Source organism: Anoplopoma fimbria, chromosome 16, assembly GCF_027596085.1.
Source record: "Anoplopoma fimbria isolate UVic2021 breed Golden Eagle Sablefish chromosome 16, Afim_UVic_2022, whole genome shotgun sequence".
NCBI classification, from domain to species: domain Eukaryota; kingdom Metazoa; phylum Chordata; class Actinopteri; order Perciformes; family Anoplopomatidae; genus Anoplopoma; species Anoplopoma fimbria.
Genome location: NC_072464.1, coordinates 8,919,626 through 8,936,378, shown reverse-complemented (window position 1 = coordinate 8,936,378; position 16,753 = coordinate 8,919,626). Strand labels below are relative to the sequence as shown.

At 41.7% G+C, this 16,753-nt stretch overlaps 1 protein-coding gene across 1 annotated transcript in view; it reads right to left on the bottom strand.

Moving 5' to 3' along the window:
- The window catches only part of il1rapl1a (interleukin 1 receptor accessory protein-like 1a), a 137,934-nt gene that overhangs the window by 86,405 nt on the left and 34,776 nt on the right, over positions 1–16,753 (bottom strand). The window contains exon 4 of the mRNA XM_054615771.1: positions 2,859–3,144. Coding sequence (XP_054471746.1) covers positions 2,859–3,144 — 286 coding nt within the window. The remainder of the gene's footprint in view (positions 1–2,858; positions 3,145–16,753) is intronic.

Below are 16,753 nucleotides of genomic sequence, written 5' to 3'. Positions count from 1 at the left end.
CACAGTAAGCCCGCCCTCAAGCATACCCTGCTTAAGGTCTATTTTGCTCTAAATGGGACCATAATTTACTAAATGAACATAATGCCGTATTGAGGAAGACTTGAAAGTAGAGATTGAGACTTCACTCGGCAGAAACAGACATTTTGCCGCCCAGCATGAACATCTGTTTAAAGCTCAAGTGCTTTGAGTTTTAGGCCACTCTCACTGCTTCACCCGTTTGCTAATTGGTATAAACAAAAACAAATATCTTCACACCAAACCAGTTGACCTCAATGCCAAATTTCTGCCTTCTCAAGCAAAATCTGTGGCTGCAAAGGAAACTTTTGTGGACCCACAGAGTGAGCTATATTGTGGTGCAGGAATCAATTCTAAAACCCAGAAGTGAGTCAGCATTTTTGCACTTCCTGTTCCCTCGTCCCTAAGTGAGAGAAGGTTTGTTGTCAACACAAGTTTAAGGGATTCTAACGTTTTGTGCTATGATATAAAATACATCAGTAAGAACACATCTGGTTAATTTCTCAAGCTGTAACATGTCTTAAAAATGGTGTTTGCTAACATGTGGCTTAATGAGACTACAAACCGGCATGATGCCGACTAGTCCGCCTTCACAGCCTTGTTGTGTATACTCATGTTCATGCCACCGTGGTGTAGGTCATTTAAAGGCTAACAGTAGCTTTTTCCTTCTGGCGGCTGCATTCAAGCTTAAAAAAATCATTAAAGTGTTTGTGAAGATTATCTTGCTGAACAAAAAGTTTAAGTATCATAAACTTATGTTTACCACGGAGGCTGCAGTAATCCAAAATCCAATGGAAAAATCCCCCTGGCTTTTTGTTCAGGGAACCAGGGCCGTGCTAACTCCAGGGGCTGGCCTACAAAAATACGCCATGCCTGCACCGCTCTTTAGAGCTCCCGATTGTACTCCAAAATGCATGACAGTGCTGCAGCAAGTTGTCTTGTTTTAGACTTGGTATTGAATTTTGTTGTTGAGTCTTGGTAATATGGAATGAAGCATTGCATGTGATGACATATATACAACACTTGTTTGTTTTATTATATTCTAATTGCATAATGGCATTAGGCAAAATTTGATTTTGCTATTATTCAACCATCTATGACAAAATGCAACTCATAGAAACAGAGGTTATTGAAGCCACTGCATTAGGTCTCAGGACTAATTTACATCAAAACATCATGAGAAATATGACACATTCTCTGCATGCTTATTCTGAAATGTTGTATAGTTCCAGTGGCATGTAATGGGCTTTTAATTGCATGTATTAATAATGAGATTTTTACAACCTAGTAACTCATTAAGGTTTTGAAAAATACACAGAGCAGCCAGTTCATTGGGTGCATAATGGATGTAAGGTAAATTGAATATAAAATCAATCAGTCCTGCATAAGGCAGGCTGAATGAAGCCAACATTTATAAATGTTACCGTACATTTCCAATTTTGGATGATAATATGTCAGAGAGGTGTTGATTCATATAGTTGTATGGTTGTGTAATAGTTGTCCATCCCTAGGAATATCAACAAGGGGTTGTTATAGTGTTGGTTTTCACATCAAGGTCTACTGCACACTGTATGAACTCCGAAGACAAAGGCATATTTCTCCTCCCTTTGCCAGAAGGGAGTTTTAGGGTAGAGTGTTTAGGTCACATGTACTAAATTGTGTGACTCAAAAGCTTACTCGCTAACAAAGAAAAAATTGATTTCAGCTCACAGGCAAATCTCTCACAGTGTTCTGATTAGGGTATCTAAGAAGTTTGAAATCCCCCCCCAGCTCAACACGAGCTACAAGAAACACAAGAGCTGGGGGCACTTTGTTACAACTGTAGTGCTCTACAGAGTCGAAAGTATGCTCAAAATTTTCAAACCACATTTGAACAGGAACCAAGCATGTTAGAAGAAAATTGTCAATTATCAAAGACAATATTAATTTACAGTGAAACAACACTGTTTTGTGCCAGATTAGTCCTACAGAGTGCAGTTATGAATTGCAGTATAAGCTGGGGGTATCATTGCACACAAACACACTACCCCGGTCACACTCCATGTATCCTGCAAGCTTCTCCGGGTCTTTAAGAGGCCTTTAACGGGGTTTATTAAAAACTCTCTGAAATGAGGAGCCGCAATGAGCCGTTTATTGAGGGATGTTCTCCACTGTAAAGGTTAATAAGTTACTGCCACATAATTATGCATCTTGTATTAGGAAGAGTCTCTCTGTAATGACCCACTAAAGAGTGAGTATGTGTGGGTGTTTGTGTTTGTACCTCTTTGTCTGTGTTTCTCCTCGCCACTTCGCATGGCTTAAACTGTAGTTCACTATAAGATAAATATGTGGAATCCCTCAATTAAGATCATCATGGAGATGATGCCACTTCAAAAACATTCTTGAAAGGGGTCTTTTTTTTTGCAGAAATCTAATTATCTTTTAAGAAATATGCTCATTTCTGGTAGTAAAATAAAGACACAAGGACAACGTGTCTTGTCTTTTTTGGTCATTTATACATTCATGTTTGTGTAGGTATTAAACTGTGTTACAAAGTGCCAATTGGTAGGTCTTAGTTTTGCTGCTAGGCTTGTTTTTCGATTTTTGGAGAAAGCCCCACTATCTGATTCCCCCTGCTTCTAGTTTCTATGCTAAGCAATGCTAATCACCTTCAGGTTCCAGCTCAGTACTTAATGCATAGACATGTCGGTGGTGTTAGTCTTCTCATCTAACTCTTGGCAAGACAGAAAATAAGCATTTTCCCAAAATGCTGAACTATGTCTTAAAAGAAAACTAGATAACTTGTTCGACTGGAAATTTAAATGCATTGTCCCCAACGTTATCTCTTTTTCCCTCCATCCTACCGTAACACGCAGGAGTAGAGGCCCACGTCCTGGAGGTCTGCAGGTCTGAACCAGATGGCATCCTCCTCCTTGCTCATACGCACGCCGTCAAAAGAGATGGGCTCCTCGAAGTCGCTGTGGCCGAGGCCAGAGCTGCGGTACCACATGAGGCTGAGGCCCACACTCTGTGCCTGGCTGTAGTTGGCCCGGATGTAACCGTAGAACAGAGCGCACTTCAGCCGCACCGGCTCACCCTGCAGCACCCGGTACTTCAGGTAGTCCACTGACCAATCTGTGCAGCCGTCCACTACGGAGAAACAGAAAGAGCGAGGGAGACGTTCATCAACACGTTCCTAGGGCTGTGATTTAAGTAACGATTAAGAAATGATAAAATATGTATGAGTGCATACACAATAGATGGGAGTGTGATTACAGCACATAGAAATATAACATTTACAGCAAAAACAATATAGAGATATTAAGAATTTTCCCTGTGACTTTACAAGAACATACGAGTGGGATGAGGATTATCAGGTCATAAACCACCGACAATAATCCTCTTTTTTATTTATTAGAAAACGCTCACTTTAAAGGCTTTATTATTGATGAGACACATAGCTCTATAACAGTATGCAAGTATGCATTTTTCACGGCGTATATTGCATGGAATTCAACACATTTTGCTTTTGGAGGACTGCAATTTTACTTCCCTCTCCCCGGCTATTTTGACGATGCTCTCCCTTTCAAGACATGTGCACCACCTTGGCCTCTGCAGAGACAGCTCAGATACTATCTTGCAATAGGCAAGCATGCAACCAGTGTAAAATCTGGGAATGACCTGCCAGGCTCCTCCAAGTGCTGAGGATGCACCACAGCTCCAGTGTCAGAGAGTGCAAGGCTAGATCGTTAACTGGGAATGCGCCTCGAGCTCTTGAAGCAAGACGCATTCTTGTCTAACAGTTCTATGGAGAGATATTTTTCCTCAGGCTCTTTGTCCCATAGATTTTTGTACTCAGCTAACAGGCTAGCTGAGCTATAATCCATTCTCTAAAGACACTCTACCCCGACTGGACGGAGAGTTTGGCCTACATGTCCACATAGGTTAGCGTGCAGTGAAATTAGAGTAGCTAATTTTACAAATAAAATCACGTGCAATACAGACGGACACCGTACCTCGCGGCCTAATTTGTGAAAAGTACACTTCGGCTGCTGCAGTGTAACAAAGTGCAGAAGCAAAAAAAATAAATTGAGGCAGAGGGCACAGCAGCTGAAAGGACATTTGACACAAATCAAAGACACTGGCACAGCCCTTCAGGCACCCTGGTCTGTTGTACTTCTAACCAGCAGATCTCTCGCAATTCCCAAGCTACCAGAGGTTAACCTTAGGCCAGAGGTTAACCTATGGCCAGCGATCAGTCTCTGACTAATTAGCTACCATTTGTTTATCCAGAAGGTGCATATTACCGGGGAACATGTCCGTGCATGTGTAACCAGAGCGACTAAAACAGAGAGAGAAAGAAGTGGTGATGGTGTGGTGAGATAAAGTAATAAGAACCCTGCTGCGTACCAGTCTGGGAGTGATAGAGAGCCTCGCAGGGACAGCTATGCTTGTAATTAATACTCTTAATTACCGGGGAAGTAATGTGTGTGTGCGTGTGTGCGTGTTTGCGTGAGCATGCATTCCCTATACGAACGGTTGTCTGCCTAATTATGCCTGTTAATTACCAGTAGGCTAAGTCGCAAATGTGTGTGTGCGCCTCCATATGAACGTACAGGACGCAATGTGTGAAACCCTGTCTAATTATCATTCCTAATAATGAGAGCAGGGCCCCTATAGAGGCAAACAGGCACACATGCACTCTCATGTGTCTTCACATGCACTCCTCACAACTTTAAACTTGATCACACAACAGTTTAGCACCTTTGGATGAACCCCTATAGACTTTTCAAGAAAAGAAATTGTATTTTTTGGCAATTGAGTTTCATGGCTAAATTATTTAAATATCACCCAAATAGCAAGGAGGAAAATCTCCAGAAAATAACAACCTATTTCACTTTCATTCTGTGCATCCAGCTTCTTTGGCCATTTAAGCATTAAATAGGAGATAATCATCAGAAAAACAATAGACTCTATACAACTTATCCTCCCCTGACATTAGAGTGAGTTTCCATTGAAGGCAGCAGGTAAGTCCTCTGCCCTCTCTGCATATCAATCCACTAATCAGCAGGGACAGCGGAGGCTTCATTCAGCCTTTTCTTTATTCAGCCTCTACGCCTCTAATGGATATGACCTCTGCCTCTCTCTCTCCCTCACACACTCTCCATTTCTGCCCTCTCAGTCGCAACAAAAACTGTTTATTCTAACGAGCTTGTATCCTGATTCGCAATGAAAGAAACCACTTTATTCAGCAGCGGCACGCCTGTCAGTTTCTTTCACCATCGGACGCTGTCCGAGCAGTCCGCAGGCACGAGGGGGGCATTTACATGTAAACACACACGCGCACACAAGAGGAGACCTTTTGTTTCACGCAGACCCCCCAAATGGGAGTTGTTTAATGCGGTGGCCTTTCTGTGGGGAGGAAACCATATTTATGTCTGAAACTCAAAACGGTTTTATCAACTCAATTAGAGGCTGACATTTTCCCACATCCCCACGCTGGGCAGGAAAATCAATGCTTTCTGCTGGAGGAATACTGCAGTCCTCACCTCTTCGCTCTCCCTCTGCTGACAGCACACACACACACACACACACACACACACACACACACACACACACACACACACACACACACACACACACACACACACACACACACACACACACACACATATCTACACACACACACAAATACAGGACCTCTCCCTGCACCCCTGGGACAACACACCTTTAGCAGTGATTCTGTCCAGCCACTCTCGGACAAGCCCCCGTAGTGTAAAGGATGTTTCCATATGGACGCATTCCCACACGGCTGCCTGTCGGATTGAAGGGAAATTGGCCTCTGCCCCGATGAATCTTACTGCAGCACGATAAGCTGCAGCGCTGCCCTAACACTGCTACACCACATGACGTATTGGGCATAGGTATGGCTGGTGCAATAAGCAAACTGAAGATGGTGGTGAGCTACCTTTGCTGTCCATCCAAAAGCTGCTAGACAGGTAAAAGCACTCTACCTTTTATAAGTCTACCTTCCTCTTTGTCTTTCTCCGTCTGTCATGATTAGATAACAAATATAGTAATACAGGTATGGATTTTACTTCAAAACAAAATGTTGTGTCTATTTATTCTTTTGTATTTACTTACAAAAATAATTAATCATCTTATTTGTTGTTGTCTTTCTTTAGCTTCCTGTGTTTCCTATTATTTATCGTTAGTTGGGGTTGTATGAGTGAATACCGCACACTTATTGCTGTTTTTTGTACGTAATGTAAAAAATAATAAAAATACATCTTAAAAGGGGGTGTCAAGCTACAGGACATATGTGTGTGTGTCACAGAAACCTTGTTACATTCAGCGTCGAGGCAGATCTGTCCGTCTTCATGTGACATTAAATACAATAATCGCTGAGCTACGATGAATTGACCCACATTGATGCGTAAACACAAACAAGTAGCCCGACCCCTAAACGTACACAATCACAGAGCGCGTTACATGTCATCTCAGTCAACTCCTGCTCCCCCCCCCAATAATCAATCAAATCCCCATTATTCTTATACGACGGTATATCATTCAAGTGTGCCTGGCTTTCCTACTCACATGCCTCTCTCTCTCTCTCTCTCTCTCTCTCTCTCTCTCTCTCTCTCTCCCTCTCATGTCGTCTCTTTAGCAGTCGACCTCTCTTCTCTAATCACTACCTGCTCTCCTAATGAAGTGTAATTATCAGATGTTGGGTGGGCGGCAGGGTTTCCTCGCAGGCCAGGAAGACATTCAATGATCTATATGTAGATAAGGACTCTTTAATAACTTTCTGTCTCTCTCATTCTCTTTCTCCCCCTCCTCACCCACTCCGCTGCGTACATGACTCCATCTGTATCTCCCAACGCAGCCGTCCCCCTAGCTAGGGATTCATCTTTCTACTCCTCAATTGGTGCTTTCTAATCGATATTTAGACCAATAATGACTAATTCCTTTATGGTTAGTATCAAAGAGAGATAATAATTAACTAATTAAATGTTAAACATTAAATCGACTTACCGTTACCTGTCGGTGTTCAACCAGTGATGTTGATACTATATGAACTGTAATTTAACAAAATACAAAACATAAGCACACCCGGGATAGTAAGTGTCTGCAGTTCCAGATTATGATGGACCTATGGCTTAACAAACAACTAACGAGCATGGTTAGATTTGTTACAAGTTGGCACGGAAATATGGGAACAAATGGTGTGTTGTCACCGACTTTACCACAATAAGAAACAAGTTATGACCTTAAAGAACAAACATCTTGTGTAACCAATAACCCCGGAGGAGAATAAATTACCAGCATGGTCCACTATAGAAATTCACCTATGTATCTTTGGCAGAGGCTGAGGATGTACTATAGATCTCCATGGTTTTCTGGCTAACAAAGTGTGGGTATTGTGGCTCACCCCTGAAGGTAATTGTGGAGAATCTATAGTAAACGGTTCATTGTGCTAGTAAGCCCTGGAATAAGATATAAACACCACCCATAAGCCTGAGGCAAATTACATCTTAATCTCCTGCGCTGCACACTTCACTGATGCAAGTCCTCTGCACTGAGATAACATGTGATCATTTGATATACAGAGAAGTAAATGTACAACAAAACATGCTTGCATTAATCTTCAAAATAGGCTCAGGTGCCTTTGACAATCTGTTGTAGTTACCGTCTCGTTTCCTGCCCATTATTTCTCTCTGTTGGTCTCTTTCTACTCAAGTCTTAAGATGAGATAATACAGGTTCAGCAAAGTTGACCACAACCCTGATTCTTAATCTGCTGTATCTCTGTGAATCACTGGCTTTTTCTTTTTAGCCAACAGTTATTCTGTGAGTCCCTGTCTGTGCCCTGACTAAGCCTTTCTTCCAGGCGAAGACTTGTTGGCCTCAAAATAGTGCTAGGTGTTAAAAGCATCAAACATGAATGACTTTTGAGTGTTTTCATCCACCTGTTTCCAAACACATTTCCAACTGGGTCAGTTCAGAAAAAAACAAAAAATAGAATTATGTAAAATCAGTTACAGACTCAGGCCTTTGAGGTTGAAAAGAAATCTGATGCAAGATTACATCCCAATAAGAAAAACAAGTTTCTAAGTCATCCATCTTTTATTGTCTGGGATCCAGAAGACTACAACAGACCATGTTAACGTAGCCTGGCTTTGTTCTGGTCTACTCTGGTCCAGTGGGGCCGAGATCTGGTTAAACAGACACAGCCTGAATTAACAATAATACCAGAGCTTTTCTGCATGCTAGCTGAACATTGTTTTTTTTTTTTTTTTTTTTACAAATGATCTATAATTTATAATTTCTCTCAAGTCACAACCTACACTACACCAACTGAAAGGTTATCTTTGCAATATTTTATGAATATAAATGATTTATATATGTATTACACATATGTTTTACTGAAGCATGATTGTGTATTAATGTTCTCTCCCACTGTGCTGTGCCACTCCATATTTCTCTTTCCCCAAATCATTCACTCTCACTGACAGTTAACCATTCCTCATTTATATGCAAATGTGGACCGGTACTGATAATTTTTCTCTGAAGATGGTGGTGAGCTACCTTTGCTGTCCATCCAAAAGCTGCTAGACAGGTAAAAGCACTCTACCTTTTATAAGTCTACCTTCCTCTTTGTCTTTCTCCGTCTGTCATGATTAGATAACAAATATAGTAATACAGGTATGGATTTTACTTCAAAACAAAATGTTGTGTCTATTTATTCTTTTGTATTTACTTACAAAAATTATTAATCCTCTTATTTGTTGTTGTCTTTCTTTAGCTTCCTGTGTTTCCTGTTATTTATCGTTAGTTGGGGTTGTATGAGTGAATACCGCACACTTATTGCTGTTTTTTGTACGTAATGTAAAAAATAATAAAAATACATCTTAAAAGCATATACCCTGCGAAATACAAGATTTTTTTTACAGGAGAATACAAATATCAGTAACCAATGTCATTCCATCTGGCCAGTAGTTGCTCTGAGACAAAATGTTGGACGGATGGACCAAACAACTGCTGCAGAAATGTACCAAACTATTAACATTGTCACTGTTTCCATGTCACCTGAGTTTAAAGTCTGCCAATTGAATGGAAAAGTATACAGGATTGGAAGAGCAGACAGAGATAAACAAACAGAGATAGAAGCAGGTGTAACTGTGATGGGATGGGATGTGATGGCTGTATATGCAAAGCATACAAGCAGCGTTTCTGCCAGGCCTGCTGCCACACAGCTACCCACCAACACAAACCCCCACCTGAACACCCCAGTGCCAGTCCTGGATTATGTCCCCACTGCCATGGCTATTGTATCCCAAAATCCGGCTGCTTTTGCATACTGTTCAAGTAAGTATTGAGTCATTTAACTAGTATTTGCTTCTTTCCCAGCCTTGTTATTGTATTTTTTTAGGAGATTTTCCTCTTCTCCTGCTTTTAGTCAAACCCAACTCATTTTCCTCACAACTCAGAGAAAATGCAGTTATTCGCAGATCTTTGAATATTTTACACCGAGGTTTTCCAACATTGGGGAGCATCCACTGCAGGTAATTGGAGAAATAAGGCAAAGATACCAACTACAATGAAAGGGACAAATGTATGATGGTGTTCTTCAACAATGGGAAGTAAGTTACTGTGGTTTAGCCCGCTGATTTGGCCCCCTTATCAACATGGTCAGCAACTGCACTCAGCTCATGGAGGCAATTGAGGCATTTTAAATAGATTTGTCAAAATCCTCCATCTTCTCAGAGCCAGAACACGCAGTGTGATTTACACTTCCTAAGGATCATCTCCAGTGTCCATGAATCTGCTTAAAACTCATAGAAAATTCTGCTAATTGCCTAAATCATCACATTTTAAGGTTTTTCAATGTGATCCAGTGAAATTTATGTACACTGCAATAATGCCAATTTGCCAAAAATGTTAACAAACAGAGCCTAAAAAAGGGGCTTGAATTGCAGTCCCAAACATAACCAAATGACTCAACTGCAACATCATACTTCCCGTTTACATCCACCTAAAGCCCTGAATTATTGGAACTTTAGTTTCAACACTTAGTATCATCCCCTACATAGAAGTAAGACAAAGACTAATAATAGAAGTTACAAAATACATTAATATTACCATGAAACTTAATAATAACTTCATTGGGGCCGGAGCTATAACCTCTGACCATACCGGCCCGTTTTGCTCTGATTTTGTCAAGCTAACATTCTTGTAATGTTTTGGATGTGTCCTACTACTGCAATCTTTCGGAAATTTCGGATTTACTACAATTTAATTATGCTCCACACTCTGCCTTGTGTCTGTAACAACAAATCTTTCACACTAAATCACTTAGTAGAACACTCTTCTTTTCCTCTTTCTGGGTTAACAGTACCTGCAACTAAAACATCTCCGGTTCAGTTCTCATTCTAACATTCAGAAACACCTTAAACACTGACTGCCTCACTGCCAGGTTAAAAAAGGCTCGCCCTAAGACCATACAAGCATGGACTAAGATGGCCATGAGTGATAATGAACTTTCTGCCGTAATTGCTGTTGTGCTCCAATGGCGGCCGTTTTCTCTTCTCCTTAATTTTATATACTGATTGCTTTTTCCTAGGCTGTTGTTCTGAAAATGCAAAAAAAAAAGGACATAAGCATCTCAAAGACAAAGAAAAGCTGATAACTCTCTTAATGTCCTTATCAATTGAGTCCATTAATTAATCCCCATTCATTTCTGCTCAGAAAATATATCCTGTATAAACCTATATAAACATCAGCGTGATAGCTCATCATATCCTGCTGTATGTAAATTAAATCAGAGCCTCCATTTCTCTGCAGCTTGCTTTATTAATGTTCATTCCTGACGGTATTTGCAGCGCACACACTGTAAATTGTGCTGTAATGCACAGCAGTGTTACATTAAACTAGTGAACCTGAGAACAACCACAGAAAGGATATGGAAACAATAGGGAAATGAAGTAAATCTAATTTGTGGCAGTCGATGTTGACATTTGCATACATATTGGCAGAGTAATTTCAAAGGCAACATGAAGCTTTCGGAGATAAACCAAAAACAATACCTAAAAATGAAGCAAATCCTCAACAATGAGATTGGCCCCACAGAATGTAAGCAGGTGTTCAGAAGGAAACTGCATGCAAATGTATTCGAGGCTTAAATAAGTACAAAAAGCAAAACAGGATGGAATGCGTAAATCTTCACACAAACACACACAGTACAGTATTAAAGTAGTTTATAGGCAAATCATAAAAACTTTCAAGTTTGCCTGAAGGTGACAGTCCACTTTCTATTGTTTCATATAGAAACCAGGGTGCGTTTGTTGCCCTTGACCAAGTTCAGCACCGCTCACTCAGATCCTTTTAATAACTCTCCAATTGACTTCAAATTAACCAGAACCCGTTATAGAACAGAAATGTCCCCTGTTGTGTGAGAAAGGGTGTCACTGAGACAGTAGCTTTTTGACTTGACTCTCTCTCTCTCTCTCTTTCCCCTTGCTCATCCTTTCTTCCTTTCTCTTCATGATAAAGGGGCTCTTTTTGAAGGAGAACAGAAAGCTTGGATTTGGCCAGCTGGAGAAAGTCATTTGAGGGGCCTAAATTGATGCACTCAGGACTCTCAATAGTATCTCTCCAATAGTGGGGCCAGCGTAGAGGGGGGGACGTGGTAGACCGTGACATTGTTCCCTTGTAAATGGCTCTTTATTTTACGGCCGAAGTTTGGGAAATGAGCAGCACCGTTCATAGCTGTTTATGCTGCACCGAAGGAGGACGGCCATGCGTAAAATGGAACACTGAGAAACAGGAGCCCCTTAATATCTTAGCAACTAACAAGTGTACGGCTCTCCTATATCATGTGCAGTTTTACTGGTAATGGAAACACATGCAAGTAAAGTACCTATAAGTTATAAAGTCAAAGCTGTGCGCGAACAACATCCATCATGCTGTCGGGGGTGTGGGTAGGCCGCATACACATGAATCCATACGCAGCATGACCATGACTGGGAAGAAAGGCCTGAAGGAGGAGAAGTGTTTTCAAATCATGAGATAGCCAAATGCAAAGTGTGTGTGTGTGTGTGTGTGTGTGTGTGTGTGTGTGTGTGTGTGTGTGTGTGTGTGTGTGTGTGTGTGTGTGTGTGTGTGTGTGTGTGTGTGTGTTTGCTCATCTGAGGGAATCTCTGTGTTTGTCAATGCAGGTGTCAATCTGCTGTGTATTAAAATGCCAGAGATTTCTTCTCACTCTGCCTCTGTGTATGTGTGTGTGTGTGTGTGTGTGTGTGTGTGTGTGTGTGTGTGTGTGTGTGTGTGTGTGTGTGTGCGTGTGCGTGTGCGTGTGTGCATGGTGCTCTCCATTGTGCAGCTGTGATCCAGGAGATTCAGGCTGAGCTGTCACTCGGCTAATCTCCCCCAGTAGAAATACAGCTTGGAAAATGTCATCTGAACATTCCGAATTGTGTTTACACTCGCTGCAGGTTCCATCGCTTCTAATTTGACAAGTCATTACCACCCATGCTCCTCTCCCTCTTTCCCTCTCGCGGCCTGAGACACACAAATAAAAAGAGGAGGACGAAGAGGGGGGTAGAATGAAGGAAACAAAACAAGGGCATTAAATTCCACTCACAGACACGCAAGTGTGCTCTCAATAGTCAGGTAATCCAAAAAGGCTGGAATAGGGAGGATTATTGTGGCTTTCATTAATTTACAGAGGCTATTCTGCTTCAGCCGCCTCTGTAAACTTCACATCTTTCAAAAAGTAATTCCTTAAGGCCTGCTTACATTTATAAAAATAAAAAAACTAGACAGAGAGCCCTCCTGGTGAAGTTGTTGGCTTTCTGGCAAACAGCAGCAGTTGTTTGCTACATGTGTATTGGGAGAAGCACATGGATCTGTACACCCTCAGGCCCACAGTGAAGTTGGCAGTGACAAGGACTGCAGTACAGTAGGAATTCAGTATTGGACAGAAAATGGTAGAGCCCCTCCCACTGCAAGTCCTCCAAAATTTAACAGGAATATATGTTTTTGGTCTATTCCCTCAAGAATTCCGTCATATTTTCTTCTTGACGTGGTTCTGCTGAGCACGTTGTCTTGTTCGTCTCGGAAGCATCACCCCTTTCTTCTTTGGTCCCCCGTGAAATACCGGTCCATTCTGTAATCTGAATAAGCACGACTGCTATTGTTAAAGTGTGACTTGTTTACTGTTCTGTCGTGAAAAATAGGGGGACCCTCATCGCCATGGTAACACCAATAACCACTTAGTTAAGGTTAAGGAACAGCCGCTGTCATGGTAGGAAGATAGCAACGTTTGATTGATTGCATACACATTCTAAGACTGTGACTTTATGAGGATGTTGCAAATTATCTTGATGTCTAAACTTGATCAAATCTGCTCTGAATCATGAATACAAATAATTAAACAGATGCAGGCACTCAGTGAACAGACTGCATTAATAAATCAAGACAATCCAACCTCCTCCTCCACGATTCAAAAAATAAAATGAAATTCTGAAACTGAGCAGTTTAGCGGGCCATGGGGTTTTGTATCCTCAGGGTTTTGTAAACGAGCATTTCTCGTGACCTTCATTACTAGGCTCAGAACTTACAGCCTGGGGGGAAAACTCCAAAATATACAATCTAACTGCAGACAGGGACACACAGAGGAAATGGGGTCTTAAGTAAACGCTACCACCACTAATGGTTAAGACTGGTGTTCTGGTAAACTGTGCCGATGTCTGAACATCAGCCCTTTAACTCCACTGTGACTCTGTCCATGGTGCTGTCCATGGTGCTGAACGGTATAACATGGGTATTTCACTTTTACGTGGGTATTTCTGATGCAGACCATAGTATATAATATTAATGGTTATATGCAACGACCTCGCTTGGCTGTCAGGTTGGTTGTAGCGAGATCAGTATGTTACTTTGGTCATCAATGTACATTTTTTCATTATTTACATTGTTTCATAATACATTGGGATGATTTATTCATCTACGACATTATGCATCTCAGTCACGCTGTATATTAGAAAACTCATGCCTTTTTGCTCAAGATTTATACGCTTAAGTCTTATTTTGTTTCTTTTGTATCTGCCATCTGTTTGTCTAAAGAAGAGAATGCATTTTTTGTATATGCTGGTTCAATTTTGAGTCATTTTATTTAATTTCTTATTTGAAATAAGAAATGGTGGTGTAGTGACTAATCGAGGAGAAGTAAAATAAGCCATTTTGAATGTTTATCTAACCTTCCTACTGTTGGGTTTGGTGTTTCTCTTCACTCTGACCTCTAAAACAAATTGAACCCATTAAGAGAGGAAATCTGTGTCTGAAAAGCAAAACTGTAATAAATAAATAAATAAAATGGCGGCCATGGTTGAATAAGAAATGTGACGCTAAATCAAGGTGATAGCAGGAGAATTGACAGTGAGCGAGAGGCTGGGCGAGGGATGGAAGCAATGACCCATCCCATCCATCCAGGGAGTAAAGGGACATCTCTAGTGAGGGGGGCACTCAGGGCCAGAGAAGTTAATGATACTACTGCTCTAGGCTTAGACCCAGGCAGCATGCCCTTGATCATAAACACACACACACACACACACACACACACACACACACACACACACACACACACACACACACACACACACACACACACACACACACAGAGAGAGCTCAAATGATATTTATTCAAACTAGTTTTTACTTGAATGCCCTCTAGATAAAGAAAACTACCAGGAAGGACTGACGCAAAGTTAGAAAGAGGTCTATCCACCAGTCCAAACTCATCATCTGATGCGGGTTCATAACACAACGTTGAAGTGTCGCTGGTGTTCTGGCGGCACATGCCCCTAATTGATTTATCACATATAACCTCATTCTCTCCCTGTGTCTTTACTTCTCAGTTTTATCCGCTCCTTTCGCTCGTTATTGTTGTTGAGGTGCTGGCGGTGTGTTAACAGGGTTAAGAGATCTTCGGAGAGTGACCACCAGTATAACAACATAAAAACACTGAGACGCTTCTGTCATAGACAGCAATGAGGTTTGACAGGAATCCAGAGACGTGGAACGTAGCACACACAGTACGATGATGATTAGATAACGTAGTTTGATTACGTACACCCCTCCTGCAAAATCCCATTTTGTCCTCACCTCCCTCTATCTGTCATTATAGGCACCACAGGGGGATGGAGTGGGGGTGATGATGAGTCTACTGTATGATGCCCCCAACGTGTTTGACTCCCTTGGTTTCTTGCCATGACACCTTCCGGCTTATACCCATCATCGATCCGCGTTCGATCCTCCTGTTCATCCCCTTGTGCACGAACCCTCATTTAATCCCACCCTTCAAACTCAACCCCATTCATCCCAACGTCCCCAAACCTTCATTTACACCCCCCCCTCCTCCTCCTCACCTTCATTCCCACAAACTAATTTGCATATAAGAGTGTTGTTGTTGTTCTTAGTTTAAGAGCAGAGCACAACAAGAACGCCAAATGATAATAAAACGGCAGTGAAAAGTCCATGGTGTGTGTGTGTGTGTGTGTGTGTGTGTGTGTGTGTGTGTGTGTGTGTGTGTGTGTGTGTGTGTGTGTGTGTGTTTAATGTGTGCCGGTTATGCCTGTGAGGACCAGGAGTGTATATGTTCCATCTACACCATATGTACTACACCACTTGCATTGAAGGAGAGGATAAATGAGCGAGTGCTGAAGATGAAAGAACATTTTCAATAAGGATGAGTATGAAGCCTGGTTCATTAATAATGCAAAAATCATTACCCCCATTACGATAGCGCCCCAGTTTAAAGGCTCTGTGTATGTGCATTCCTGTTTGCTTGCTAGCTTTCCCATGCATGCGTGCGCCTAAGTAAAATGGATTCCTCGAGTGATTTGGTGCCAATAATTCATCCCCCTTAATGGCCGAAAGATAAAATAAAAAATAAAAAAGGCTTTACTGCTTATCAGAAAACCTGCACAAAACCTCATGTGTATACTGAGGGTGCATGCTTTGGTTAACCTGCGTGCATGTGAGAAGACAGGACAGTGCAAGTGGAAGAGTCAAAAGACATTAAAAAGACAGAGGACAGTCAGATGGGCCTACTTGTCCAATGCGTTCTTCTAAAATATTAATGTAGCTTGAGATTTCTGTCCCTGATTGTGTGTCCAATTAAATCTCATCTCTAACTGAATGTGCTTGTGCATTAGCCAGGAGGGGAAGTGGCAGAAGTCTGCTAAACCAGCAAATGCAACTCAATCTTACGGTCTGTATTTCATCCCGTGCAGCAATAGCGTACGCTGAGAATAATTACACAGGCCATGAATGCAACACGCTAAACAACATGTGCTTATTTGCTATGCTTGTACTGTCATTATAAATGACTGCCTGCGTTTAATGCAACAGCAAAGTCCCGACATTAACCTGCTAGCCAGGAATTAAAGCAATCCCCTTTACGTCTCAAACCGCTGAATTATTCAACGGCTAGCCAATAAGGAGCAGTGCTACAGAGGACGGGGGCCTCTGGGTGGGCACTCCTAAGACAAATGACACAGATGCTAACATGCACTGCTCTCCGGTGGCACACGCATTAGTCTCATGAAGTTACCTCACAGGAAACAATCGGAGAAGGGTGAATCATGGGATGAACTCGGAGAGAAAATTAACAGAAAATGACAAAGACTTAACATAAAGTGGATTCTTCCTCGCTTCGTCTCTGAGCTTCCTGTTCTCCCTGGGCCTGGAGAGCAGGG